Here is a 27,514-nt window from a genome sequence, read left to right as displayed (position 1 = left end):
ATTTTTCGCCCGTGCCTAAAACCGCCACTGCTTATAATTCTTACGTTATAACCGCGGGTGGAATTGTTGACGGGGGTGGGTGGGGGTGGGTTGTGGGCGCGGGGGGGGGGGGGGGGGGGGAGTTGGGTTGCAGGGGGGGGACTTTTCATCGGATTGCTCCAGACTCGCCGTCTCTGCTGCTTCTTCGAATCTGTTTGGTGTGTGGTGCGCTACTGCGCGTGGCCTGGCTTGTGTGTAAAAACACTGGCTCCGATTGGCTACCATGAAACATGACTCTGCCTTAGCCAATCATAATCGCTTATCTCGTTGTTAACCCACCCGGTCTCCTAGCAGTTTGTGTGTGGAGCCAGGGGTGCGTTCGGATTACACAGTTTATTCAATCAATTCATAGTACCGCACCGCATTTAACGTTCAGTAACGATAACGGTGTTGTAATGACGGAAACAGTAATTAGTTTGATTACCCCGTTACTGAAAAAATAACGGCGTTACCTAACGCCGTTATTTTAAACGGCGTTATTCCAAACACTAAGTGTTTCATCAAATTGGAGGTATTTCCCCCCCTTATACAAAATAGTTGTATTGCACTTGCATGTGCTGCTCATTTTTTGTTTTAGTAAAGTAAAGCCATATTTTAGAGTGTTTTACTTTGGACATGATGGCTGCAGCTGGGCAGCAGTAGAGGAAAGTGCTCTGCATTTTTTCCGACCACAAGAGGGCGAGAGGATTGTTGCGGCACCGAAACGAGGCACCGTAAGAAATGTAGTCATTCGGTCCGGGTAGAACCGACCATGTTGCCCCCGGTACCACTTGGTTCTCGGTACCCAACCCTAACCACTTGTGTTCAAGGATAGGGACTTCACTGCTGCAAGTAGTGGACCATTGCTTAGTAGTAGGTATCTGGTGGGACTATGGACCTGCAGGCTGTGCTCTACTCTGTTGTTTCATTACTATGTTTCAGAAGTGGGCATTTCTCCACACTTAGTTGTTTTGTAATTTACTCTGGTACTCCCTCTGTTTGGTTTCAATGGCAAAAATGGGGCCCATGTAGGGTGAAGTTGATTCATTGCCAGCATTTTACATTTTAAAGGGGTAGTTCAGGATTTTGGACATTGGACCTCATTTCCAAGTGAGCCAGTGTTATTTATCATTGGAGACCGTTTTCAACACCTTTCATTCAGTCCTTCTATTTGTAGAAATCGCTGGTGCTAGGCTAGCGCAAGTCGAGGGGAACTACTAGCCTGCCAATAAAAACAGTTTTACCCACTCCACAGTACACCCAATTATAACGCCACTATCTATCACGCCGACTATCGATGTAAATGTCTGTGTTGATAGAATAATGTTAGAAATAAAACTATCCTTGTATCGCAATGATTGCATTACATTTTGAGGGACTACTTTCTCAGCAGCGGTGGAATTTCACTTTGCTCCGGTGTAGCAACCAATTCACTACAGCAGAACGTAAACAGAGATGCACACTCCAGGTAATATCAGTCCGCCGCTGCCGTAGTCTGCTAGCCTGGCTCCGCCCGCCCACCTACTTCCGCCCAAATTTCATTTTCCCTTCAGTAGTCAGTCTGGGGCTGGGGCTTGTTAGTGGGATTTTGCCCGAACAAATTTCTGTGTGACCAATCAGCGAACAGAGGAAGTGGCTGAGAACGATGACGTCGAAATAGCGACGTATTGTCAATGACAAGACCCAGCCTCGACAGTTGACTGCAAACATTATCTCTGTCCTTATCGAATATTAATGTAGAATTTGTAATTGTTCCTTGAACTCTAAAATTAGATGAACAAAACCTGCAGCTATCGTTGACAGACATATTCACGCTTCATCTTGTTTTGTTTGTGTACACAGCCTGCGCATTCGCGCAACGTAGTTTCCGGCCGGTCCCGGCGTATGACATACGTCACGACCAAACGCTATTGCGATTGGTTATGGCAGATCCAGAGTGGCACTGGGCAGATCCAATAGTTTTAAACTTCAACAGACACCCGCCTCCAAGTGAGTGAACGTTTGCCAATTACAGCAGTTCCAGACCTTCTGTACAAATGAAATGAAGTACGATGGTCTGGTAGGACCAGGCTAGTAGTCTGCTTCCAACTATAGGGATTATAAACTAAATGCAATGCGATGCAAGGGTAGTTTTATTTCTAACATTATTCTATCAACAAAGACATTTACATCGATAGTCTGGCATTATAATTGGTTTGTCTCGGGTGTACTTTGGAGTGGGTAAAACTGTTTTTATTGGCAGGCTAGCAGTTCCCCTCGACTTGCGCTAGCCTAGCACCAGCGACCTCAGCAAATAGAAGGACTGAATGAAAAGTGTTAAACAGTCTCCAATGATAAATAACACACTGGCTCACTTAGGTCCAATGTCCAAAATCCCAAACTACCCCTTTAAATGGGGTGCAGATTCCCATCAAAGAGGTTTGGTTGAAACCGTTTCTAAAACCATAATCACTACCTGGTGGGATCCGAAACATGGACCTTGGAGACGAGTGGTCTACTCACTGAGCTTTGACGGACATAACATGGAGATTTGGGAACATGATAATCTAAAGAATGTGAAGGACAATATATATTTGTTTATAAAAAATAATGAAGTAAAAACATATGGTCGACATTAGGACTGTACGGTATGGACTAAAATTTATATCAAGGTATGATTTGAGGCATAGACGATAATGGTATTATATCACGGTATGTTAATTGTATATTCTAATTTAGATAGAAATGCTTCTGAAGGGTTAAAATACTGGTTAGGCAGCTATTACTGTATTTTTGTATTACTAGGAAATATTTCACATAGTACAGAAGTATTTTAAGAACATTTCTTGAGCAAAACTGCAATAGAACAAAATGCAAAATCTTTTCCCTTTTTTTAAGTTACTTCCAGTATGGATAATATTGATTTCTTTCTCCACTTGGACCTTGCCGTATAGTTTTGGCATCTCAATTTGGCTGAAGTGTGTGCGGGCAGGTAACTCGTACCTGGGATAGTGTTTTGACCATCTCTTTAAAGCCCTTTCTATCGACATTTTTAAAGGGAACCATGTCCTTACACAGGTAAACAGTGACGGCGTTTGTTGTCTCGTTCCACGCTGTCTTTTTTTGTCGTAAGGACTGGCTGTGGAAAATGCCTGTGGAAGCGATGTGTGAGATGCAGATGCTTCACGCTACCAGCGTCTGTCTCGTACGGTGTGGAATGAGAGAGAGCTTGTGAAGGGACTATTGTGCAGGCTGCGCGCCTGCATGCTTGTGCAGTAGCATATTGCCTGAGAAGGCAGTATCGCTGTCAAATTGAATTGAAAAAGGAACTACGTTTCGTTACCATATTTTCAGTAGTTTTTACTTTTCACATGAAAAAGTTACGTTACTGTAGTTACGTTACTTACTTTGTAACACGTTACATTGGGGTGGGCGGTATACCGGTAACGTCACCGCCACCGGTGTCACGTTCTGCCCGATATGTAGGTTGCAATACCGTCATGACGTCATAAAAACCCACACGTTTTGGTTTAGAGCGCATACAGAGAAAGAAATATAATGTGCGCACAGACTTTTTATAAAACGTCCATGGCCACAACACTAATGAACTATCATTACAAACCTACACTGATTACGCACAGGACGTTACATTACCCACAAGGCCACTGTGAAGGCGGCAACGCGAAGTAAACAATAAAGAGCATCTACTGTTAAAACGAGGATAAAACTGAATTTATTCAATAAAATGCCGTCATGTTGTTTTAGCCAAAGGTGGCAACACCAGCAATTTGTTTCACCATTTACAAAGCACGCATGCCCATGAGTACGAGGATGTAATAAGGGCCAAAAGCAGTAGCTCCACCGGCAGCTGTGCCAGCGGAGCACGTCGGAAGACAACACAACAGGCGTCACTCCAGGCTTCATTCACTGCTGGCGTGCCTCATGATAAAAGCGGAAAGTGGAAGGAAATAACAAGGGCAGTTGCGCATCATATCGCCATGGACATGGTGCCGATTCAAGTAGTGGAATGAGATGGTTTTCGAAATTTGTTTTGTGTTTTGGACCCACGTTACGAACTTCCCAGTCGGAAGACTGGGAACCAAGTCTTTTTCCTTTCCTTATTCTTTACTAGATCCACATTGCTAAGCTAGAGTTCACTTAACTCAAAATAACAATGGCTGGTATATGACTGAATTAATGAATCACACTAAATTGACTAATTAACTTACATTATGGGGAAGGCTTCTTCTGTCTTTCTTAAGATAAGTACTGTTACATTGCCAATAGAGTGGAAAGAGGTAAAACTAGACAAAAAAATGGTTTATTGTTTTATTTTGTTTTATTTGTTTTATTTTTGTAATACCGTGATATAAAACCGTCACCGCAAAAATGGAAAAATATACTGTGATAAAAATTTTAGGTCATATCGCTCACCCCTACGTACCCCACACAACACTGTCTACCAGTCACACCGGTGTACTTTCGATACTGTTTATACCGTACACCCCTAGTCGACAAAATAGAAAACGGGGTTCATATGGAATTATTTGGAAGAAAGGGTGTAGTCCAATAAGCGATGGGACAAATGGTCTAGGAGGAGATGGTAAAACATGCCTAACTAACCCTAACCCTACTGTTAAATCTAGCGTTTGCGTCAAAACGTTTACGCCTGTGGTGGCCATACTACATAGTCTTTGACTACTTTTGACTATATCTAACTATTTTGATAACTTATTTGGGTAATGAGGAAACAAATAGAATTGGTTTCGATCAATTGGTGGATAGCCTGAGAGGAGATGTGAAAAATAGCTTTTTACGTTAGTTAAAAAATGCGGAAAAGTTTGAGTGAACTAGCAAACTAGCAACTTTGACCGGTTGTGAGCCAGGGGAACGGAAGAAATAATGTGGCGGAATAAATATATATATTTTTTTTTAAAAAGGAAGAAATAAACACATTTTATTTCAACTTGAATGATAGAGGAAATAGGGATAATCGCAAACATTGATAGCTTTTAAAGGGCGAGGTACAGAGCGCAATCGAACCCCAAACCTCTGGAAGTGGCTCCGCATGCACACAGCTGTGTGCATGTGTCAGTGGTCATGTCAGCTCATTTGTGGCTTAAGGATTCATGGTGAAGAGGAATGTTGCCCGTGCAGTTAGGCGTTTGGCTTTATAGCTGAGATAATTGCCTCAGGCTAAAACACACACACACACACACACACACACACACACACACACACACACACACACACACACACACACACACACACACACACACAGAGGATGGGGCTATGGCCTTAAATCCATATTGCCATATACATTGCAGCCTCTTGCGATAACGATATATATCACAATATATCAATCATAATAGAACCATTTCAACAGGTTACATAGACCCTAAGGAAAGCAGAACTGCTAAATGTATAAAAAAAAATAGTATGTTGTTTTGAGAACATTTATTGTGCAAAACTAATCATACAACATAATGTTGCAGATAAATTAAATTCAAGTACATTAGCTGCAGAGACTTTAACAAATAAAAAGCGTATGTATTGGGTTTCTTTCCTTTAGTGCCAACCATTCTAAAAGGCACTACACTTAGTTAGTTTAAGTCCTTGGTTATTAAATGCCACCCAAGATGCAGAGAACAGGAAAAACTGGTGTATTTTTAGTTAAGGAACAGACACTGCACTGAAAATTAGGGATGGGCATGATGAATCAATGAACGATCATTGATCGTTAAGAATTTTGTCCATCACATGGTATTTTTTATAGATCAAAAGGAAGTTGTGTTCCATAGTGTGAGAGCGGAAAAGCCGTTGCATGGCTGTTTAATACAGATTTTGTCTTTTTTAATTCTTTCCTGTGTTAAGTGCACACTAAATGAGTTTGGTCCCTTTGGGCGGACGTTTTGGGCTGGTGTGAATACAAACCGTCGAACTCTGGAGTGGACCAAACAGCCGCTTCCAAACGAACCCTGGTGCGGTTTGCTTGAGATGTGAAAGCGACCGCACCTCGGTCCGATCCAGTTCTAAAAATCATACGCCTCTTTGGACGTAACAGGCCCACTAAGCCGTGCGGGGGAATTATTGTTTGATAGCTGTAACTCCAAGATTAGCAGCACATTGTCAGCAGACGGAATGTCTATTGGATATTTGGGACCGATATCCAATAGACATTCCGTCTCCTCTTTGCTCCATGTTGAGCCACGACTCATTTTCACCCACCGGTGTGACAAAAGCACTTAAAAAGTATGCTGGAAAACACATAAAAATGTCGATGCATTTAACACATTCCAAGTCAGGATGAGGGAGAAGGAGTTAGACCGGTCCGCAGATCAATGTATATCACGCTGGATATCCATGATTGTTTACTTTCACCGGTGCTTTTCCCCTTTCTTTTTTTTCTTTAACGCTTTACCTCCGCCCCAGACCTTTTTGTCCAATGATTTAACGATCTTTGCACACATGTGTATTTTGGTCCGGACCAAAGAGAGCAAACTAAAGGACACTTATCGCGATAGAGTGATATGATTAGAATCTCTATCGTAGGCCATTTTTTTATCATTTATATCGCGCATCACACGATAGAGAGAGAGAGCTTTACTAGTAAAGTTGTGTCTGTGCGGAACACGCAGCCCGCCCCAGTTACCGGTTCTACCTGCATGGATATCAACAGCTGGCCAGTCTCCATGTGCTTGTGTCTAGCTCAGCATCTGTGGAAGGTGATGTTGACAGAGCGTATCCTCACCCGCTGTATTCCCTTCCCGCTCTCCGCAGAGGTGCGAGCTGTGTCCCCACAAAGACGGAGCCCTCAAGAGGACCGACAATGGAGGTAAAAGTCTTGACACACAACACTTTCACGCAATCGCACACATCTTATGTGTCTTGCGGTGGGTCTCTCTTGTATATTCTCACTGTTAATTGTGTGTTACAGGCAGGTTTAAGGGGTGTGATCATGCTGGGAGAGTTATGTAGCTGTTGGAGCAAGTCTGTGTACCTTGTCGAGAGAGAGAGAGAGAGAGAGAGAGAGAGAGAGAGAGAGAGAGAGAGAGAGAGAGAGAGAGAGAGAGAGAGAGAGAGAGAGAGAGAGAGAGAGAGAGAGAGAGAGAGAGAGAGAGAGAGAGAGAGAGAGAGAGAGAGAGAGAGAGAGAGAGAGAGAGAGAGAGAGAGAGAGAGAGAGTTTACGAGGGGGCGGGCTAGGATGGGTATAGTGCATGGCCTGTAAGGAGTCTCCTTTTTGGGTTCATTCAGAGGTCAGCTCGGTGGAGACTGTAAAGTGTGTGTGTTTGTGTTTAAGTCGGAGAGGCACAGCTGTGGGATTGTGTCCAGGCCTGCCGGGAGGCATCAGGGCAACACTAACACACACCGTTTTACTACTTTCTCTTTTATTCTACCCTTTCCATGACCCCACTCTCTCTTTCTTCCCCTCCTCCATTTCTCCTGCTCTCCCTTCTTCTTTCTCCTCCTCCGCCCAGCTACCTTATCTGTGAGATAGTTTGTTGTTTCAGGTGGGACAGTAGTAAGGCTTCGTATTAGCATGAATAGAGTGATATCACCCCCTCATTTCTCTTCATTTGGTCGAATGGCCCTGGCCAGTTGGGAGGAGGCCAGTAGATAAACATCTTCATATTGGAGCCTGATGTTCCTTGACTCGCACAAAGACAGATGTTACACAAACACTGGTTTAATTTGTGCTTTACTTTAGGTAATTTTAGAATGTTTTATAACATGCAAGTGACTAATTTGGGAACTGCTGTTCTTGCTGTCAAGCGTTGTGGAGGGGTTGGGGGGGTGAAATCACGTATCATTAATTAATCTTTGTTGTGCCCATTAGGTTTCCTTTGACCCGTATTACTTATTACCTTTATTTAAAATGTTTAAAAACAGAGAACGGAAGTTAGGCCTTTGGCCGGCTTCGCTCTGCTATGTCGGAAAGGTGTTGAAATGTCCAACACTAAATCATAGGTTTCCTCATCCGTGTTTTACCACGACAGTTGCTGCCAAGTCGTTCCTCTGAATTAACGGCTGGGTTGTTTGTGCCTGGGTGTGAGCGGCTGGCTCTAAGGAGGGAAGCCTCCATGCCACTTTTATAGTCCTGGTTTATAGGCCTCTTCCAGATTCTTGCAGGGACTTCAAAACATCAACAAGCGCCCATTTCACACCCTCCCTCCCTCCCGCCCTCCCAGCCTGTCCCGCCCTCTGCCCCGGACGCCCTCTCTCCCTCCCTCTCTTCAGGTCAAAGGCAGGTCAGGGGTTCAACTGTAAGTTTAAGCCTGTTTTTGTTTCCGCCATGGGGAAAAACAGACACCTCCAGTGTGGCGGGGAGGCTCCCACCTCCGTTTGACCCGCCGTTCACCTCCTAGGGCACCTCGTAAAATCCTTGTCAAGCCTGCTGCCACTCCGGCGTAAAGCCCCCCCCCCCCTTCTCCTATCCAATCATTCTACTGATCTCGTCGGCCTGCATGTCTTCATTGACAGGTGTGTGTGTGTGTGTGTGTGTGTGTGTCAGAGGCTGCAAGTAATTCAATTAGTTTAGTACTTTGCAATTGTTTTTAAAAAAAATTAAACTTTTTTGTGTGCATATGGAGAAAAGTACTTCCTAAATACGAGCAAAGTATATCACAACATTGGGTTCTAGAACCGCCAAACAATTCTTGTTCTCATCAAAATAGCATATACCTTTTCCCTCATCCTAATTGTTCTCTCAGCCTCTTGGTTCCCGCTGCTTTCACGTGCTCAACGGATCGAGCTAGTAGTTCTGTGTGTAATCCTTGTGGCTCCCCATTGGTTGTCTTGCAGGCTGGGCCCACGTAGTGTGTGCCCTGTACATACCCGAGGTGGAGTTCGCCAACGTCTCAACGATGGAGCCCATCGTACTGCAGTCTGTACCGCATGATCGCTACAACAAGGTATTTTGACCGTGCATTTACACAGGCCGACATATTGGCAAGGGCATCGAACACACGCTGACTAGGTCAGACTCGGGCCGAGCACACGCAGGGAGAGATGGAAGTTGAGCCATTGTATCTTGGTCAAAAGCGTGCCTGTGGTCGCAAATGGTAACTGCACCTCAACTGTATTCATTTGAAATTGTTTAATAATCTGATCCAAATAATGCATTTTGTAGATGACCTCAATTGCACGTTGCGTTAAAATGACTAAAAGTCAAATTTCTTTGACTTAATATATATATATATATATATATATATATATATATATATCACCTATATATATTGCTTTAGTTATATAGAATATATGTACAACAATATGTATGTATAGAATATAAGGTATTTTAAATGCAATGCCTGATTGTAAATGTGTTTCGTGAACAGACATGCTATATCTGCGAGGACCAGGGCAGAGAGAGCAAGGCCGCCACAGGAGCGTGCATGACCTGCAATAAGCATGGCTGTCGACAGGCCTTCCACGTAACATGGTGAGGAATCATTACATTATGGCTTTTTCCCTTCCTTTTTTTTTTTCCTAAACCACACTTAGCGGATGGAGTTATTGATTTTCCTTTTAGCCTTGCCTTAAGCTCTTTACATCGTATTTCTATTAACAAGATTGTAAGGGCATGTGATATTTTAATGGCATGTCTTTTCCCAGAGTTTCTCGTGGCCCTCTGCTCACGAGCCCGGTCAAACAAGGGATGTTTTATTCATCTTGTGTCTGTCATGTGTCTTTGGAGGGCCGCTTCAATCAGGGGCGTTTGTTATACACAAGTCTTTTTTTTAATTATTTTTTTTTTACGTTTGGCTCTTTGACTTGAGCTTCTGATTCTGCAGGCTATGAATAGCAGCGCATGTTATGTCTAGCCCCGAGCCACGTCGATGCGTGGAATTTCTGTCATCGTAATGTGATTTGGTGGTAGAAATATGCCGTACGCCCTGACAGTTCAGACTTCCCTTTAACCTCTGTTCTCTTCATCTGCTCTGCAGTGCTCAGTTCGCTGGGTTGTTGTGCGAGGAACAGGGATCAGACGCTGACAACGTCAAGTACTGCGGATACTGCAAATACCACCACAGCAAACTGGTAAGTGTTGCTGTCATTCTGCAAATAACATGAGAGACATTTGTATGACAAAAGCGTTGGCAGTAAAGTCTACAATGACTGAAGAGGGTACACGTTTTTAGTTGAATGATGTATACCAATCCTCATCGATCGTTACCTAAACATGGCAAGAGCTGCCGTGATATATTTTGTATTTAATTAGATTTTTCTCCATTGATGACCTTTGTTCTCATTGCTTAAAAGAAAATCTTATTTTTTTTTAGCAGCAAAATCCATGTTCTATGGCCTTTTACTGACTGTAGTGAGCTGAGGGATGTTGGCAGCCTCCACATGATATTGAAAACCCGCTGTAGCCTTGGAGCCATTCATCAATTAGTCCATTTTTCAGAACCGTAACGATTACGGTTGTTAATTTATTAATTATTTGAGGCACTTATTAAGTAGCAATGCCCAACTTTTTATGGCATCGGCAAAAGAAAATAATCATAGGTTTTCAGACCCGATGTTTAGAGCATTAGAAGGCCTGAAACACATTCGCTGGCACTGGAAGCACGTGATGCCGGTTAGTCGTGATAACCCCTCTCGGTTTTCCTACCATAAAGTTGTTGTTCATCCTGCACCAGCCCACCTGTGAACCCACTTTGTTTTGGGCTGCACATCCATCCATCCCTCCTGCTGTCCCAGTGTCCATCGGTCTTCTTTCTTTTCTCCACCTCCGTTGTGCTTTGGTTCAATCAATCAATCCGTCTTTTACAGCAATCCTTCATTCCCCTTCCCATATCCCTATTTGTTTTTATACATACTTCCAGTTCTCCTTCCAGATCGGTTCTTCCCCTCTCTCCATTTGTCCCCTTGCCAGCCCGTCATTCCTTCATTTGTTGCCTGATCTTTTCCATCTCCCAGTAGTCAGTACTCGGGTTGAGTTGCCCTACTGATCAACACTGTCCATGAACCAGGGCATATAAACCCTAAACTCTCCTTCTCCTAACATCATATACAATTTTAGTTTAAGATAAAATTAACCACATGCTTTAAGCTAAATAGCATAGAAAATGCATAGAGAATGGGCTATCAAAGTAACATTTGAGGGAGTGGCATATACATACAAACAGAACTAATGAAAATGGGCTATCCATGTGCTGTAATGCAAACATGCTCCTTAGACCCCTTGTCGCCTACCCACACACGCACACATGGACCCACGTATGCACACACATATACCTACGCATGCACACACATACACACACATATGCACATGTACACACGCGCATATAAACACAAATTCTCACACACAGACACGCAAAACCACACAGAGGAGTGAGGTATCCGGTGGGGGGCCAGTGGGAAATACAAAATGCGGGGCGTGATTGCAACATTAGATCTGTTCGAGGTGGTAGGGGCGGGGAAGAGATGGTAGGCTTTGCAGCAATAAAATGTCCACACGCACAGCAGAGTCAGATGACATTTTGCAATGTTAACAAATGCAGGGAGACTCCCGCTGGCATATTGATCTCGTTTGAATGGCTTTGGACATCGGGGCATAATGTCATTAAGCCGGGATTGTATGGATGACAGGAATGTATAAGAGGGAATCGATGACAACGAAAGCAATGTTGTTAGCAGAGTGGTTTTCATAAGATACCGCGTGATGGATGTTCATGCCATGTTAACAACATGTGGTATTTGACTGGACCTGCTGCTTAGCCAAATCTAATTCCAGAACTGGATTCTCCTTGTTTAGTCTGCATAACAGACTCCCCCAGAGAGGGTCTGCTGCTGTGCCAGGGCGAGGCATTTCATCATCACTAGCTTTTGGCTTTTCTATTTTAAAAGTACTACAATAACGTTATAGTTTGGAATCAGGTCACACTGGCAGAATGTGACCTGTTTAGTTTTACGGCCATCTTGGTCTTACCTTTTTCTTATGTGGTCTTGATTGGCATCTTTGTTTTCCCGTTTGTGTTAAAAAGTCAACAAAGTCAACCTAATTAGCCAGCAGCTGATACATGGCTCTTCGCCAGCAGTTGTAGACTTGCAATTAAAACCCCAATGAAGGAGGATAGGATTAGGATTTAAGTATCACTAGATAAAGTATTTTCATGTGAAGGTCTACTGTTTGACTGGCGGATTGTGTGCACTGCCAATTGCAAGCACCCAGTCACAGGTATGAGCTGAACGAAACATGCCAGAGCTACTACACGTTAATGCACAGAACCCCCACCCCACCCCCCTGCTACCACTGCCAGTGGTCAGACATGAGCACTTTATAGGAGGGTCTGAGTGACTGCAATCCTGGGAGTACAACAGGACGAAACCTCTCGGCTCTGCGTCGCCATAGTAACAGACTATGCACAGTCTCTTTTGTTGTAAGTGAGCAAGCTAAGGCCCAGAGATCGATGGCCAGGGCCCTTCAAAGTCTCCATGGGTGCCTCTTCATACGCTGCACAGCTTTTAAATTAGCCAAGCAGTTTCTAATAAATGGCCAAAAGACTACAGGAAAGATGCATTTATTTGTTTTCTTTGTTGTTGTTCTGATTTCAACTTTTCTTTTTTAATGCAACTTTAACTAAATTGAAAGGACTTCTAGTGTTCTGTCAGCATCAAAGGTATATTGAACAGTCTTTCTATATTCATATGACATAGCAAAGACGACTGACCTTCAACATTTGTATATGGTTTGTAAGATCTTGAATGAAACTGTCTATTTGTGGCTGTCTTTGAATCCTTGACTTCAGTTGGTTTATTTCAGTTCCCTCAGTTCCCTCTTCTTTTATTTGTATTTAAATTGTTATTCTCTTAATTGAATAGCTCATACTTCGCTCATTTCTCTGGACTTCATCCAGTAACTCAGAGTTCCTCTTTGCTTTTTAGCGAAGGAGCAGGGGCCGTGGTAGTAGGTCTCAAAGCTTAAGTGACTCTTCCCCTCAGTGTATGGATAGAGCCTCAGACCAGGACAACAAGGTAAGCCCTCAGACCTTACCCCACCACCACCACCCACCCTCTCTTTCTCTGCCTCCCACCAATCAGCAACCATATGCCCTCAGCGATAGCATGCTCACACTGAAGAGGGACACAGGGCAAGATCGTGGTATGGCAAGATCCCAGCACTCTTCAAAGGTTAATCAGCCCTAAATTTAAGTTGAGATGAGATTTGAGATTCATGCATAGAACTTGATGGAAAAACTTAAACGGTAAACTTAATGCTGGCCTATACTACTCTGTAAAGACAACAAAAAAGAAAATAATACATTAAAATATGAATTGGTAGAAAATTGTCAGTTTAAATGGATGGGGTTGGGTCATATTCACAACAATATACATCCCAAGATTCCACATCCTGACAGTTAACCAATAGAACTAGCCAATTTGGACAAACAAAGGCTTGATTTTGTAACGGCTGATGCGTATAGACCTAGATTCAGTCTAATTTGCCGTGGGTTTTTAAATAAGCGATACGACCACAGGCCCACCTGCAGACAACACCACTGTGCTGCCGGCTGTAATGAATGGTGTATTAGCGAAGTAATCAGTCATGGCAGTTAGCAAAACATGTAAGCACAGGCATCGTAGAATCAGAATTCACACGAGCCACCGACTCATCTGTTCCACCTATTTCACAGCCGTGTCTCTGAAGGCCACGCTACGACAAAGCAGAATAGTGTGCAATTGAATTAGGGCCGGCGCATTTCTCATTTCAAACATGTAGTGCATCACAAGTCGAAAACTCCCATCTTCTTTCAACTCCGACCTCAGCTCGCCTTTATTGGGTGGTAGGGGTTTAAGAAAATGTAATGCACTTTAATTGGGTATACTCGGTTGATATACCGCTGTAATCTAAACACGTGTATCGGGCCTAATCCCTGTCACAGTGTGGGCTGTTATTGACAGTGTATGGTTTTCTTTTCCCTCGTCATCTGATTCCCGACCACCCCCTCCACCCATCCTCCGCCTCACCCTTGACTCTCCATCCCCGCTCCCCTCTGGCCATGCCCCGGTTCGGGCGGCCCTCTCACAATGCATCCATTCTTGCTCGCTTGAAGGGTACAGATCACCAGCCAGATGTGACACAATTGTTGGATTCTCCCATTACGAGTAATTAGAAAAGGCCCTAAAAACAAATTGTGTGCTATCATGTGACGAATGCTGGCATGCTGTGGTCTGTTGACGTGTGCTTGTGTTGTTGTGTGTATGTGTTTGTTTGTGTATCACGTCGGGTCAATGTAGTTTTAAGTGTTATGCTAACATTTGAATTTCAACTTTACGTGATTTAAAAAATGAAACGGAAGGAAGTCTAATGTTTATGTTTGTGTGATTCAAGCGTGTGCCTGTGCATGTGTTCGTCATTGTCATAATTATATAATGCGAAATGGACCAAGTGGTAGCATTGTAACTGCCATCAATCTTACTTTTTTATAGGTTTCATATATATTGAATATATATATATATATATATATATATTGTCATTATAATCATCATCATGTGTACTAATGCACTTAACAGTTGTCATTTTTGTTTCGGCTGTCCAGCCGAGCGACAGTTAGGTCAGTCCTATTGTATATTTATTATCATAATAAGATCAAAAGTTATCTTTATGGGATGACGTTTCAGGGGATGTTGTGATACCGCTGTAATATTATAATCCCTTATATTATAAGCCTTTTATGGCTCATACGTTGGCCTTTGTACAGTTTAACCAACCTGAAACATTATATGAACATGGGCATTGAATGGTTGCATTCATAGAGGATTCCCTGAGCAGGGTCTGTGTACTGGCCATGCATCGTAATGGACATCAGAACGAGTCACTCTCTCTACCCAGTTGTTTCTCTCTACCTAATTGTTTGGTGCAATAATTGCTCCATTGAAATCTACCAATTTATTGAATGCTGTGCTATTTTCTCTGTTGGTGAGATTGCTCCTCCTGTTAAACCATTTTTTGTAAATGTGTCTTAATTTTGGCCATGTGCAAAACGCCTTTAAAAAGATAATTGCTTGTTGAGAATCTTTTGTCTTCCAATGGCAGTTTCAGCATGATGGCTTATGGGGTTCACTTAAACTGCCCAGGCCTTTCCAAAGCCTGATTTGCATTAGCAAGGGAGGCCACACACGTATACATTCTATGGTCAGAGGTCAGCTGGCTCAGATGTGTGTGTAGCAGGTTTTGTCGATTAGATGTATACCGCATGTTAGACCCTGCAGTCGAATTACAACGAGGTCTAAAAGATTACACACACACACACACACACACACACACACACACACACACACACACACACACACACACACACACACACACACACACACACACACACACACACACACACAGGAAACTATGGAGGGGAATTCCTGTCAAGGAAGGGTGGATTATTTTCCCTGTTTCTTCCTGTTCCTCTGTTACCTCTAAACCCCCAACAGACACCTCCCCCCCTGGACCCACCCGGTCCATCTGTTGTAAGGCCCCATTCCACCTCCTGTGCCCACAGGGGGAGTACCTAGACTAGGTTTCTGTATGAGAAGGACATTCTTTAGGTTAAATTTATTTTGCCAATGTTGAACCCGCTTCATAAGTTGGTGATTTTGTGTTCATGTCAACGTTGAACATGTCGGATATATTATGTAGAAAGGATTTATTTACTTTTATTCATCAACTGATTTTTTTCTATGGGGGCCACAGAGTTTTAAGTCATCAATACGGTGCATTTGGAGAGAAAAATTGAGTCTGGTTTTATTATTCGATTAAACATATTTTGCCGTCATGTTAAGACTGCGGTTGACAGTTAAAGCTGTTAATTGGACACTGGAATTTCTCCCTCCCTTTTCAGAGGCCAAGAAGATGGCCCTGTGTGGTCATGGTTATTGTTCGGGGAAATTTTCTGATAAATGGATCTGTACCCCATCCCCCACCCTGCCTCTCCCATGCACCCCCACGCAGTCAAAAGGAGAACTTGGACATGTCAAATGATCGGGCTCTAAATAGGCGAGGACATGTTAAAAGTCATTGTCAGCTAAATCAATTGACCTGATTGATAAGGTGTGTGTGTGTGTGTTGTCCGTGCATGCATGCATGCATGCATGCAGGTGGGTGTGTGTGTCTTAGCATTTCCCACGCCCATGCTTCTATGTCCAGAAGGATTCAGTGTATGTGTGGAGATATCTGACCCTCTCGTCTACAAGCCTCTGGCCATCAACACCTCCCTCTGGAATGTTAATGAAAAACAACAAGGGAATCCCATGGCATTTTCTCTCTCTCTCTCTCTCCCCTTCCTGTCTCGTTGTATCTGAACTCCTCACTTGAGACGATTCACGAAGTACAAACTCAGGTTTTTAATTCACCCTTCCTTTACATTGTAAGCACACACGCGCGTGCGCGCACCTCCCCTTGCCCAAGAGGTTTGTCTGAAAACCCACGTGGACTGTTTTAGCAGAGCTTTCCATTCTTCATCTGGCTGGCAATCACTGCTAACTGCTCCCTGTCCCGGAAGCCTGGCTAAACTGTCACCCCCATCCCCCTATCCAATCACTCTGGCCCCGAGGGGAGGCTCACACAACTGTTTAAGAGTTATCCTGGCGCTGAGCATAAGGAGCATGTTGAGTCCCATGTTGTCTCTGAAGATCACTGCATATTTTTTGGTGTGTGTGTGTGTGCTAGAGAAAAGAGGGGCTCAATTTAGCAGAAAAGTGCTGGTACATGCGTTTGTTCCAACACGTGTCTGTGTGTGTGCATGCACAGATAGGTGGCGGGGCTTGGAGCGTGCGCACAGGAGGTGTAAATTTGCTGGCACCCCGCGGGCCCTCCAGGGGTGCGAGAGGAGGGTGGAGCCGGCGAATGTGTAAGCGAAGGGTGTAAATTGAGCTTTCATGGTGTCTGAGAGTGCAGCTCCGATTGGAGCACGAGATGAGAACCAGTGCGCTACTTTGCGGGGCACATGGAACACACGCAGCTCTTAAACTATAACACCTAGGGACTCCTCCTCTCCTCCTCCTTAGTCTCAGTCGATGTGTGTGTGTTTATTCCACGATTTCTCAATCTTTCTGTTGGTGCAAAAAAAAAAAACGTCCTCCAGCCATCCATGACTGACTATGCCTTTCAAAAGATGAAGCCCTCTTTCTCTCTCCTCTCTCCTTTCTCGTCTCTCAACTCGCTCTGATCGTGGTTAGGGAAACGTCTTGTATTTGGCATCAGTTGGTCCAGATCTTTTCTGTCACTGTCACGTCTGTCGGTATATACTTCACCTTTTTTTTGGAAACGGCCGGTACACACGGAACACAGAGTGTCGGATATCAGCCTCCTATCTGTTTTCTACCCCGTCCTCCTCTTCGTTCAGCCCCCTCACCAACTGGTCTGTTTGTCGTCTCTGTCCTCGCTAGAAACACAAAGAGAGGGACAGGCACAAGCCCAAACACAAGAAGACCCCACTAGACATGTCTCCCTCCCTCATCCTCCCAAACACCATGGTCCCCGACAAGGTAAGCGCTATGCTCCCCCTCCCCATCCCTGTATGTTCTGTTCCTTTATTCTCTGTCTATTCTCACCCATGGGTGCCAGGGTGTTGCGCTGCTCGGCACGAAGGCTCTGGAACTCTCCCTCCCCACATCCACTGCTCAGACTCTGTCCCTGCTTTTAGATCTGTCATCAAAACCCATCTGAACAAATGAACCTACTCAGTTTAAACCCGCTTTTCCACTTGTCTCTTACCTGCTGCGCTCCTGTTCCTTACCGTTTCTAGTGGCTCCAATGTCCGGCCTGTTGTTTTTTGTTTTTTATCACTACTTGATATCCACTGTTTCTTTATTTTTTTTTATTACTGAACTATAAGACAATTTTAAGTGTCCAGAACTAAGCAAATATTATTTAAATTATGCCAATATTATTATTATTACGTTTTTAAAATTCACTGCCAAGCTTCAATCTCCACACATCCCACGGGTTACTCCCTTCAACTTTTACGCCATCCTTTTCAAATGAATAATAATAAAACTTAACCAACGTCGAACCTCTTATTGCAGGGCTACACCTGCAGCAGCGCTTCAGGCGGCGGCGTGGCCTCTCTGCCCGCCCCCTCGCAGAAGCGGTTGGACGATAGCGGCGCACGCTTCACCACCGCCAACTTCCAGGAAGTGCCGTTGGCCCACGCCGGTCCCGGCGCCGCCAAGGACGGCTCGGTGGCGGACGGCGGGAAGATGGGACCCGACCCCAAGATCAAGAAGAGCAACATTGTCGGGACCGGCCCCGGTGCCCTCGCCGGTGGCCATGTCGTCGGACAGAGGGGGGGCCGCAAGTCCCTCACGTCCTCAGGGAAACCGCTGCCCTCCGCCGTGGTCACCATGGCAACCTCCTCCACCTCGGCCACTGCCTCCACTGGACCGTTTCATCAGGGTGATCACTTTTATTCTCAAGTTTTCCCTGGACCTATTTTACTTGTTTATGGGGTGTGTTTGAATTGTTTGACGTGTATGCACAGAGCAGACAGCAGACACAGACTCGTCGGCTCCTGTAATCTAGAGCCTTGTTTAGGTTTAGCCCTGATTCACTATCATTCACACGCACACAAAAGGATAGAGGGTAGTAAGAGCTCCTGTGACTGCTGTTATCAGTAGTGTGTGTGCGCGTGCATGTTTATGTTTCTGTGTATGGGAGCTTATGTGTGCTCACGGTGCATGGCCCCTGTCACAGGAATGATAGAAGGCTGATGGCAGAGCAGATGGGGAGAGGGTGATTAACTGGTTATTTTTGTTATCTGTCCATTCTGCTCCCATGGTAATGGAAAAGGGGGGGCTGGCATAAAAACATTTCCACCAGGAGCCCAAGTGGACTTGCCCTGTTGTCCTACAACTTTCCTTCTCTCCCTCTCCCACACCGTTTCACTCTCAAGTCCCAGCTGATTCTTTAGTAAAAGACAGAATTTATTAATTTCCCAATAATCAAAAAAATACTGTAAATTATTCATTCATATTATTCCTTATCAACATAATTGTCCTTTCCACCTTCCCTATCCCCATTACCACTGGCTCTTAGCCTTTCTCCCCCATGTGTGCTACTGACTAAAGGCTCTTTTCCTCTCTCTCTCCCTCCCCCACCCCCCAGGCCTTCTACTGACCAGCGCGAGTAAGACGTCCTCTGCTCCGTCGTCCTCTGACTTCCTGGGGTTTTCTGATTCATCGCTGCGGCCTGGCGGTGGGACTACCTTCTCCTCCCCGCCCTCGTTCAGCAGCTGTCTGGTGAAGACGGCCTCTGAAGGCGGAGCCTCTGATGGATCCACCACGCTGTTTGGGTCCATGATGTCAGCCACGGTAGCATCAGGAGGTACTTGTGAACGCACTCACTCACGTGATTCAATCAAGTGTTCTTCCGTTTGTTTCGAATGCTTGTATTGTTTACTCATCCATTATTTGTTTAATCCGATTTTGAAGGACAGTGAATCTTTTTGAAACCATCCAATAAACGCCAATTACATAATAAACCAATGCTTGCATCTAATAGGAAAATTGGCCTCTGCAGACTTCTCCCATTTAACTAACGAGAAGTTTAGAATCTGTTGTCATTTAGTTAAAAAAAAAACAGATGGTATCCTGATAAAGTATTTACTGACTCCACATAGTGCAACGGTTACATGTTTGAGCTGTGAATCCGTGCCGTAACTCTGCCAGCAAGGCTGGCAAGTTTTCGTTTTATGTTTTCACACTAATTGGCCGGCGTGTGCTGGCAGCCATCGCTCGCAAGAAAACATTCTAATTGTTTTTCCCTCTGCTGGCAGTGGGCGGCAAGCTGTACGAGAACTCGCACACGAGTCTGACAAGTCCGCCCGACACGGTGAGCCTGAGCAGTGGGGTGGGCTTCAAGCGGGCCCAGCCGTCCACGTCCAGCGTCGGGCTGGGCCTGGCGGGTGCCATCAGCGGCTGCGACGACAGCGTGAAGAAGAAGAAGAAGGGCAACTGGCGGAACCGCTTCGGGCCGTGCTTCACCACCGACTCCAAGCCTTCGGAGCCGGCGCCGTCACTCACGCTCCCCGTGTCCGCGACGACCAACGCCGTCTCTTCCTCGTCGTTGTCCTCGGCCGCCGTCGCCTCCCCTTCGCCGGCCTCGTCCACGTTGTCGGGGCGCCCCGGCATGGGGGCGATGACCGGGGTGGGAGTCGGGGGAGGAGCGGTCTCAGCTGGAGGAGGAGGAGCTGGAGGGGGAGCGGGAGGGGGAGAGAGGATGATGGGGGTCGTCGGCGCCGGAATCCAGAAGTCCCCGTCGCTCCTTAGGAACGGGACGCTCCCTGGCCACACCGGCTCCACCCCCACTGGTGCAGGTAGGACATGGGGTTAACAAAACAAACGCATCTTATCAACATTTCTGGTGCTGTTGAATCCAAAGTGTCCCTCCATTACGAAGGAAAGACATATGAACCTGATTTTGCAGGAAAGGGCTGAATGTTCACTTTAATGATGTGTGGTTCTGATTTTTTTTATTTGTAATCGTCACTATTTACGGGCTAGCTCTGCCCTTTTTATGTTGTTTAATGAAGCAGAAACACAACAGGTAGTGTGTTCTTTGAAGCTTCATGACCATGGCAAGAGAAAATCAAAAATATTTATATACCTCTCCCTTTCTCTCTCTGTTTCTCACATGCTCGCATTCGCACACATGTTGAAGTGGTCACTGTCTTCGCTCCCCCACCCCACCTAATCTGTGTTCAGTTGCTTGGCAACCGTCTTTATGCTTTGGAGTTCCCTTCTGCTGATGGAAATGGCCTGGTAGTATTATGCCCCCTCCTCCTTCTCCTTCTCCTCCCTTCTCCCACCTCAAACAGCCAATACCAGTCTCTTTGCACCTCCTCTCTCCTCATTACTGCCTTTACCAGTTACCATACGTGTCTCTGAACAAGCGCAATTTGCATACTCTCCCCGGCTTTTTTTTGGCTGGAGAATGTGACCGATAAAGATTGAAATCTTCTGGCCAAATTTACGATTTTACGGCCATATGTAATACACATGCCGTCTGTGTAATGATATGTGTGTGTGCAAGAATACATATTTTAATATTAAATATTTCAAATTTATTTTTCGCGTTTCTCTTTACAGGTCTTTTCGTCATTGTTAACGTTAGTAGAGGGGGTTTTAAAGAATTTTGTAAGCGACGTCTGTGGATAGTTTGTTGCACTTTTATTTGGTTCAGTTCACACTGGACGTTGTCAGGCAAACCCAGCATTGTTAACAAACACTTGGCACGTGCCAGAGTTCAAATGAGTCTTCACACCGCCCTAAACAAACCATACTATGTGGGGGAAACACTCCAGGGTTAAATTTGAACGGACCAGACAGCTCAGGTGTGGAAGCACCTGTAGCCTATGGCAACGAAGGGCTTTGTTTGATTGCCGCGACTGTATGTTTCAGGAGGGAAATGGTAGACTATGCATTCAGTTAGCCTTACGCATTTTCACTGACAATTTGCCAGTCAATGTATGCTCAGAGAAAACTTCTAATATTGTTATCCATTTTTGTATTGCAAAGTTGTGTTACTTTATTTGATACCCTAATGATACTTAATACAAAATTAACAATTAAAAATGTACCGTCCAAGATGGCCGTTAAGATTTATATTTACCGGCCAATTAAATTTTTTGTCGCCCAATAGCTGGTAATTGACGGATAATTGAAACCCTAATTCTCACATATTCTCGATTGTGAGCAAGTCAGAGTTACGTTTTTTTTATTTCCGGTGAATTTCAGTCCGTCCCTCGTCTTAGGTCCCAGACGAAGGGGGTTGGAACATATGTGGTATTAAGTTAGGTAGTCTGAATGAATGATTTGTTAATTTATGAATGTATCACCTAATGAGTTTCAAAGGGAAGAGGAAAGGGATAATGTTGACAATGAAATATGACCAGAGCTATTTGGCACAGATGGTGTGTGTGTGTGTGTGTGTGTGTGTGTGTGTGTGTCATTTGGGAGTCTACTGTACTGCTACGTGCTAATCAAAATGAGGGACCATCACCATAGCACATTAATTGAGTAGTTTTAAATGAATTCTGGTAAAAAGTATACATTAGTAACACAATTGACAACAACAAGACTAACTATGTGATTTACCAAGCCTTGTCCCCCACACCGCTCAGCAACCTGGTGCTGTGGTATCATTCGTTTGAGAAGTGGCCACAATGTTTGGAATAAATTGCAATAACGCAGAGCGATTTGCATGTTATCAAAGGAAAAGCGAAGAGAAAACCAAATGCTTGATTAGTCTGCTGTCGCGTGTGTTTCTATAGGCTGCCAGTGCCTTGGCCTCCAGGCACTTGACTTTGTATTTAGTTATTCCTCTGTGTGTTTACCTTACTCATATTCATATGAGGCTTTGGAAGTTTTGGTGTTTGCAATGTAGGATTGTATTGTTGCCTTCTTATGTTACTTGTTTTGTGTTTGAACGTCTTTTTAAAAAAATATCTATTTTTGTTTAATACCGCACCCTTTAGAACGTAGAATGATCACTTATTTATAGCTCATGCTCCAAACATAGCACACATACACACATGCGCGGTAAATGAGATTTTAACTTTAACATCCAATTTCAAAAATCTTTTATCAATAGATTAACAAAAACTTGCAAAAATGCTATTGATGCTTCAAGTGTGCTCAGAATTTGTTATGAAGAGTTTTGCCTAGCAGTAGTTTCCAGGCATCTTTCTTTGTCCTGTTTTAACCTTGTCTTAGTTACGGGGACCGTCCCCTGTGTGTGTGTGTGTGTGTGTGTGTGTGTGTGTGTGTGTGTGTGTGTGTGTGTGTGTGTGTGTGTGTGTGTGTGTGTGTGTGTGTGTGTGTGTGTGTGTGTGTGTGTGTGTGTGTGTGTGTGTGTGTGTGTCATTTGGGAGTCTACTGTACTGCTACGTGCTAATCAAAATGAGGGACCATCACCATAGCTGCACGATTATGGCCAAAATGATTATCACGATTATTTTGATCAATATTGATGTCACGATTATTTACCACGATTATTATTTCGTTTATCAAATATTTTTATTGAACGGTCACGTAAACATAACACTGCTTTAACTGCTTTTTATCCGTGATCCATTGTGCTACATTCCTACTAATGTACAAATCTTTGCTTACATAACACCAACAGATTTTACAATGTTTAAATTGTTAGATTTGTTAGAGACTTGTAAATAAGGTGTTTATTTATGTGACCTCCTAGAAGTTAAATAAAAATGAATTCACTTTATTCATTGTACCCATATGATGCGATGAGTTTAAATAAATCTCTTGATTTTGACCTCAATAAAATGGTGCCCAAAATAAAAGTTTACTGAAATAAATATGCCATCACAGAATGCAACAGAATCAGAACAATTCAATGCAGGACTATGCTTCACATTACTGACTGTGTTTATTGGACACATATCTTTGGCCAAATAGAATGTGATTGAATTGGTGATTTCGGCATGTCTTTGTGACCTGGGTGAATACGGTGTCTTGCTGCACAGGCTCCCTTTTATAGACTTCTGAGTTGACGTGGGACAACTCGCGTTAGAAGCCAATGCAACACGTTTAGCCTTCATGCATTCGTCATACTATTTTGTGCTGTGTTTTCAGGTGGCTGAATAAATTAGTTGTGTTGCCTTAGGCACTGAGACAACTCTACGGCACTCTTTGCATATTGTTTGTTGCTGGTTAATATTGCTTGCGCTAAATCAGAAATATTTCCAGATAATGGACGATGATTCGCGACGAGGGACGAGCTCTTCGACTTCTGCTGTGTCAGACATTTTAATGTTGTTTCTTTTCTTTAAAAGAATTGGCTAAGCCTTGTCCAGACTCCCTCCAGTAGACTCGATTTCAGGCTTTGCGCCGTGTCGGCGGTGCAGTTTGTGCTGGACTCACGCAGACAGCACGTGTAAATGAGTGCTTGGTTTGCTTTGCAGCGGAGCTAGAGCGTATACTGCATGGGCGGGGCATGCTTATTTTTTTATTTTCTTTTTCTTGTGGAGCATGCATTTTAAATATCGCAGAATCACATACATTTTATCGTGGGAAGCTAATATCGTCATTGTGATAAAAATTTGATTAAGTGTGTGTGTGTGCAATGCATGTGCGCGCACATCCCCCTGTGTGTATATGGTACATTCTCCTCCCAACTGTAAATATTTAGCTAGGGGTTAATGCAGGGCAGTAATGGGGAGGCTCCTGTCGTCTTTATCTCCACCCCCTCCCTATCCCATCCACCCGTCTCCACAGTGTGGACGGATGGATGGATAGTGGGACTGATAGGTGCTAGTGGGAGGGGGGCAGCAGCAGGGGGTTAGATGCGGGCCAGGTTAATGTTTGACAATGCTGGGGGTCACAGATGGGTAGGCTCAGGCTCGTGGGCGACGGCGGTGGTGCTGGGACAGTGGGACAGCCCATGGAGGGAGGTAATCTGGCATGGGGAGGAAAGTTAGGTGTGTGTGTACGAGGACAGCGTGGGGGGGGGGGGGGAGGTTGAAGAATAGTAGGTAAAGCCAAAGTTACACAAAGAAAATTCAATGCATGGGTTTCAGTAAATCTAGTGTCCGAATGAAATGTGTAGTATTTTTGCGCTGCTGGAGGATTACGTTGTCATTAATTTGCCATGTTTTAAATAGTTATTTTGCACAATTTAGTGATGTCACTTTTGAGACTAGCCACAGAAAGTTTTTTTTTTTTTCAGTTTTCCCGCGACTCTTTGTGGTGTGCCTCTTGTCTCCATGACCAGCACTTGTCAAGAGCTTTGACGTCGCTAAGGCAACAGATCCTTGTTAATAACTAAGACTGTAAGATGTTGTTCATCAGAGTCTCTAACGATATTAAACACAAAGCCTAAAAGCAACGTGCACACCAATCATTTTGTCTAAATTGCAGCAAAAATATTTTTTTGTATATTTATTTATATCTATATAGTTTATATAACATTTTCTGTTCATTTTGGCTGCAATGATTGGTCAATTTATAGATAAGTCGACCGCCGGAAGATTAATGGAAAATTCTGATAATCGATAAACTCTTAAGTAATTTTTCGACAAATTAAAAAAATAAATAAATAAATTGCGGCTGAATGTTGCAGTTCAATTTAAATATTAGGTTAATCGATCATTATATAAAGAAAAGTTTAGTGTTTCTTGGCGGCTTGTTAGATAAAGCAGATTTTGGACTAATAGATTAATTTAAAAAAAATTGTTTAGTGCTACTACTACTAGCATTGGGAAAAAAAAAATAGAATTCGGTATAGATTTTACACTGAACCTGAGAGGAAAATGATAGAATTCCTGTTTGCCAGGAGGAGGCCAGGTTGACTTTTAAAGCTGGCAGATGCAGGTGCATGTTCAACACCTTCCAAAAGCTAATGAGTTGGACGGGAAGAGCTGCCAGGCCAGATGGAGAGGGGAGACGCGGTCAGGGCACCACGGCAGGTCTGATCCCCCGGGATCAACACTATTGATCTCCTAAAGACAGGCCCAGACTTCCAGACTGCGCATGTCATTCTGGTTACATTTCTGGTTCATCTCCAGTTTGTGGGCGTTTTTTATATTGGTGGGTTGCATACACGATACCGTGATACATAGTTTTACAGAAACTTCCGCCTGTATGAATTTAGTATTGCTATTACTGCTACAAACTTCAGGGCTGAGCGAGAGTCTTTGCCTCCACTTTAACTCTGAGTTCGGCTTCAGTTCTGACCGACAACATGGGCACGTGCGTGCTCAACCATGACATCACCATGCGGCCGTCGCCAGTCTCAGCGCTCTGCTCAGCGCTCTCTCACAATTACGATACAATATGCTTATCAGCCCACATAGTGTGTGTAGTTTGTGTGGGCACCTGTGAGTGTATATTAGTCATCAGTCCCTCTCTCTCCCCTCTCTCCTCTTTATCTCTGTCTCCCCCCTCGCTCCTCTTTATCTTCCTCTTTCAATCTCTCTTTATCTCCCCTTCTTTCTCCTCTTTATTCCACCCTCTTTTTCCCTCTCTCTTGCTCGCTCGCTCTATCTCTCCCTCTCTCTCCCCCCCCCCCCGACCCTCCCCAATCGCTGTGGTACAAAGCGCTCTTGTTCCCCCAGTGAATGTGCAGTGCCCTGAGCCATTCAGGCCTTTGTGGGGCTGAGGGGCCTCCTTCCACCCTCTCCCCTCATGGGGTCAAAAGGGGTACAGGGGCAGGGCTTATCCCTGGTTAAAGGGGACATGGAGGGGGCGTCTGGGGAGAGGCCGGGAGAGAGCGAGGGAGATGAAAGATTGGATGTGTGTGAGTGGGAGAAAGAGAGACAGAGGGCAATGGAGAAAAGGAAGAGAAAGAAAATTAATTGTGTAGCTAAATGTGTTTGGGTAGAATGCTTGGCGGGATGTTGAATGGTGCATAGGCAGCCTCTGTATTATAACAGCTGTTTGTTAAACTGTAAATATGGGACAGTTTAATTAATGCGGTCCGAAGGCAAGAATGGGGGCACAGCACCAGTGGCCACGTTCGTATCACTGTTGATTCTCCTTTTATTGTGTTCCCAAAGTCTTGAGCTGACTTTGTTGCTTACTCTGGTATCTAAACTGTTGAAAACTTATACTTTACATTTAATATACACACTTGCCTTTTTCTAAATTTTATAGGACTGAAATAAGAAGCATTTCCAGTAATTCTAATTCCTATGTTATGTGCCATTTTGTGTCTTTTACAATAAGAGATGTAACAATATTAAATGTTTAGACCGAAAAACAATAACCGATATTTATCTCCTTCTCATGGCCGATGCCAATACAATAACCGATCATTTCACATTTTTGTATTTCAATAATATTCATATCAATTTAATAATTTGTGCAAAATGTAGTAAGAAAAAAAGTTATTCTAGATTCCACAGTTAGAGAAAAATTTAATTGCACATTGTGTACATAAGTTACCGTTAATGCACAGGGGGGTGACCTTTTCCCTATTCCTCTGGCCCTCAAGGGGGGTGACCTTTTCCCTATTCCTCTGGCCCTCAGGTGTGTTCTCCATCGCCGATGGGTCGTCGTCGGTGACCGGACTGGGTGCCATGTGCGGAGCCAATTCAGAGTTGGCCCAGCAACAGGCGCCTGTGCCTTCCCTGGCCCCGCCCTCACCCTTTATGGCCAACGCACCTCTAACTACGACAGCATCAACACACGTGAGTCACAAACACGCACACACACCTTTCCATTTTCAGTTTTGCTTGTGGGTGGAGCCACGTGCCTCCATTTCAAATGAACCACCAACGTTGGTATCTTAGCACCACAGAAGCACCCAACTCACAGAACACTATCTATCCAAATCCCTCTGATTGTGCCGCACCATTTTGCTTTTACCTGTGTGTGTGTGTGTGTGTGTGTGTGTGTGTGTGTGTGTGTGTGTGTGTGTGTGTGTGTGTGTGTGTGTGTGTGTGTGTGTGTGTGTGTGTGTGTGTGTGTGTGTGTGTGTGTGTGTGTGTGTGTGCGCGCATACCTTCCGCAGGTGTACTGCAAGGTCTGTGGAAGGTCTCTTTTTGAATTGAATCTCCCC

The 27,514-nt window shown here is 44.3% G+C and overlaps 1 protein-coding gene across 2 annotated transcripts in view; it reads left to right on the top strand.

Annotated features, from left to right (window-relative positions):
* The window catches only part of mllt10 (MLLT10 histone lysine methyltransferase DOT1L cofactor), a 56,807-nt gene that overhangs the window by 16,904 nt on the left and 12,389 nt on the right, over nt 1–27,514 (top strand). For both annotated transcript variants that reach the window (XM_084475423.1, XM_084475422.1), the window contains exons 3-11: nt 6,778–6,832; nt 8,800–8,909; nt 9,333–9,436; nt 9,942–10,035; nt 17,383–17,481; nt 18,022–18,391; nt 19,100–19,318; nt 19,770–20,309; nt 26,983–27,143. In XM_084475423.1, the coding sequence (XP_084331549.1) occupies nt 6,778–6,832; nt 8,800–8,909; nt 9,333–9,436; nt 9,942–10,035; nt 17,383–17,481; nt 18,022–18,391; nt 19,100–19,318; nt 19,770–20,309; nt 26,983–27,143 (1,752 nt within the window). The remainder of the gene's footprint in view (nt 1–6,777; nt 6,833–8,799; nt 8,910–9,332; nt 9,437–9,941; nt 10,036–17,382; nt 17,482–18,021; nt 18,392–19,099; nt 19,319–19,769; nt 20,310–26,982; nt 27,144–27,514) is intronic.

Source organism: Micromesistius poutassou (genome assembly GCF_964030765.1).
Source record: "Micromesistius poutassou genome assembly, chromosome: 11".
In the NCBI taxonomy this organism is placed as follows: domain Eukaryota; kingdom Metazoa; phylum Chordata; class Actinopteri; order Gadiformes; family Gadidae; genus Micromesistius; species Micromesistius poutassou.
The sequence above is the reverse complement of the archived record's forward strand: the minus strand, read 5'-3'. Positions and strand labels throughout refer to the sequence as shown.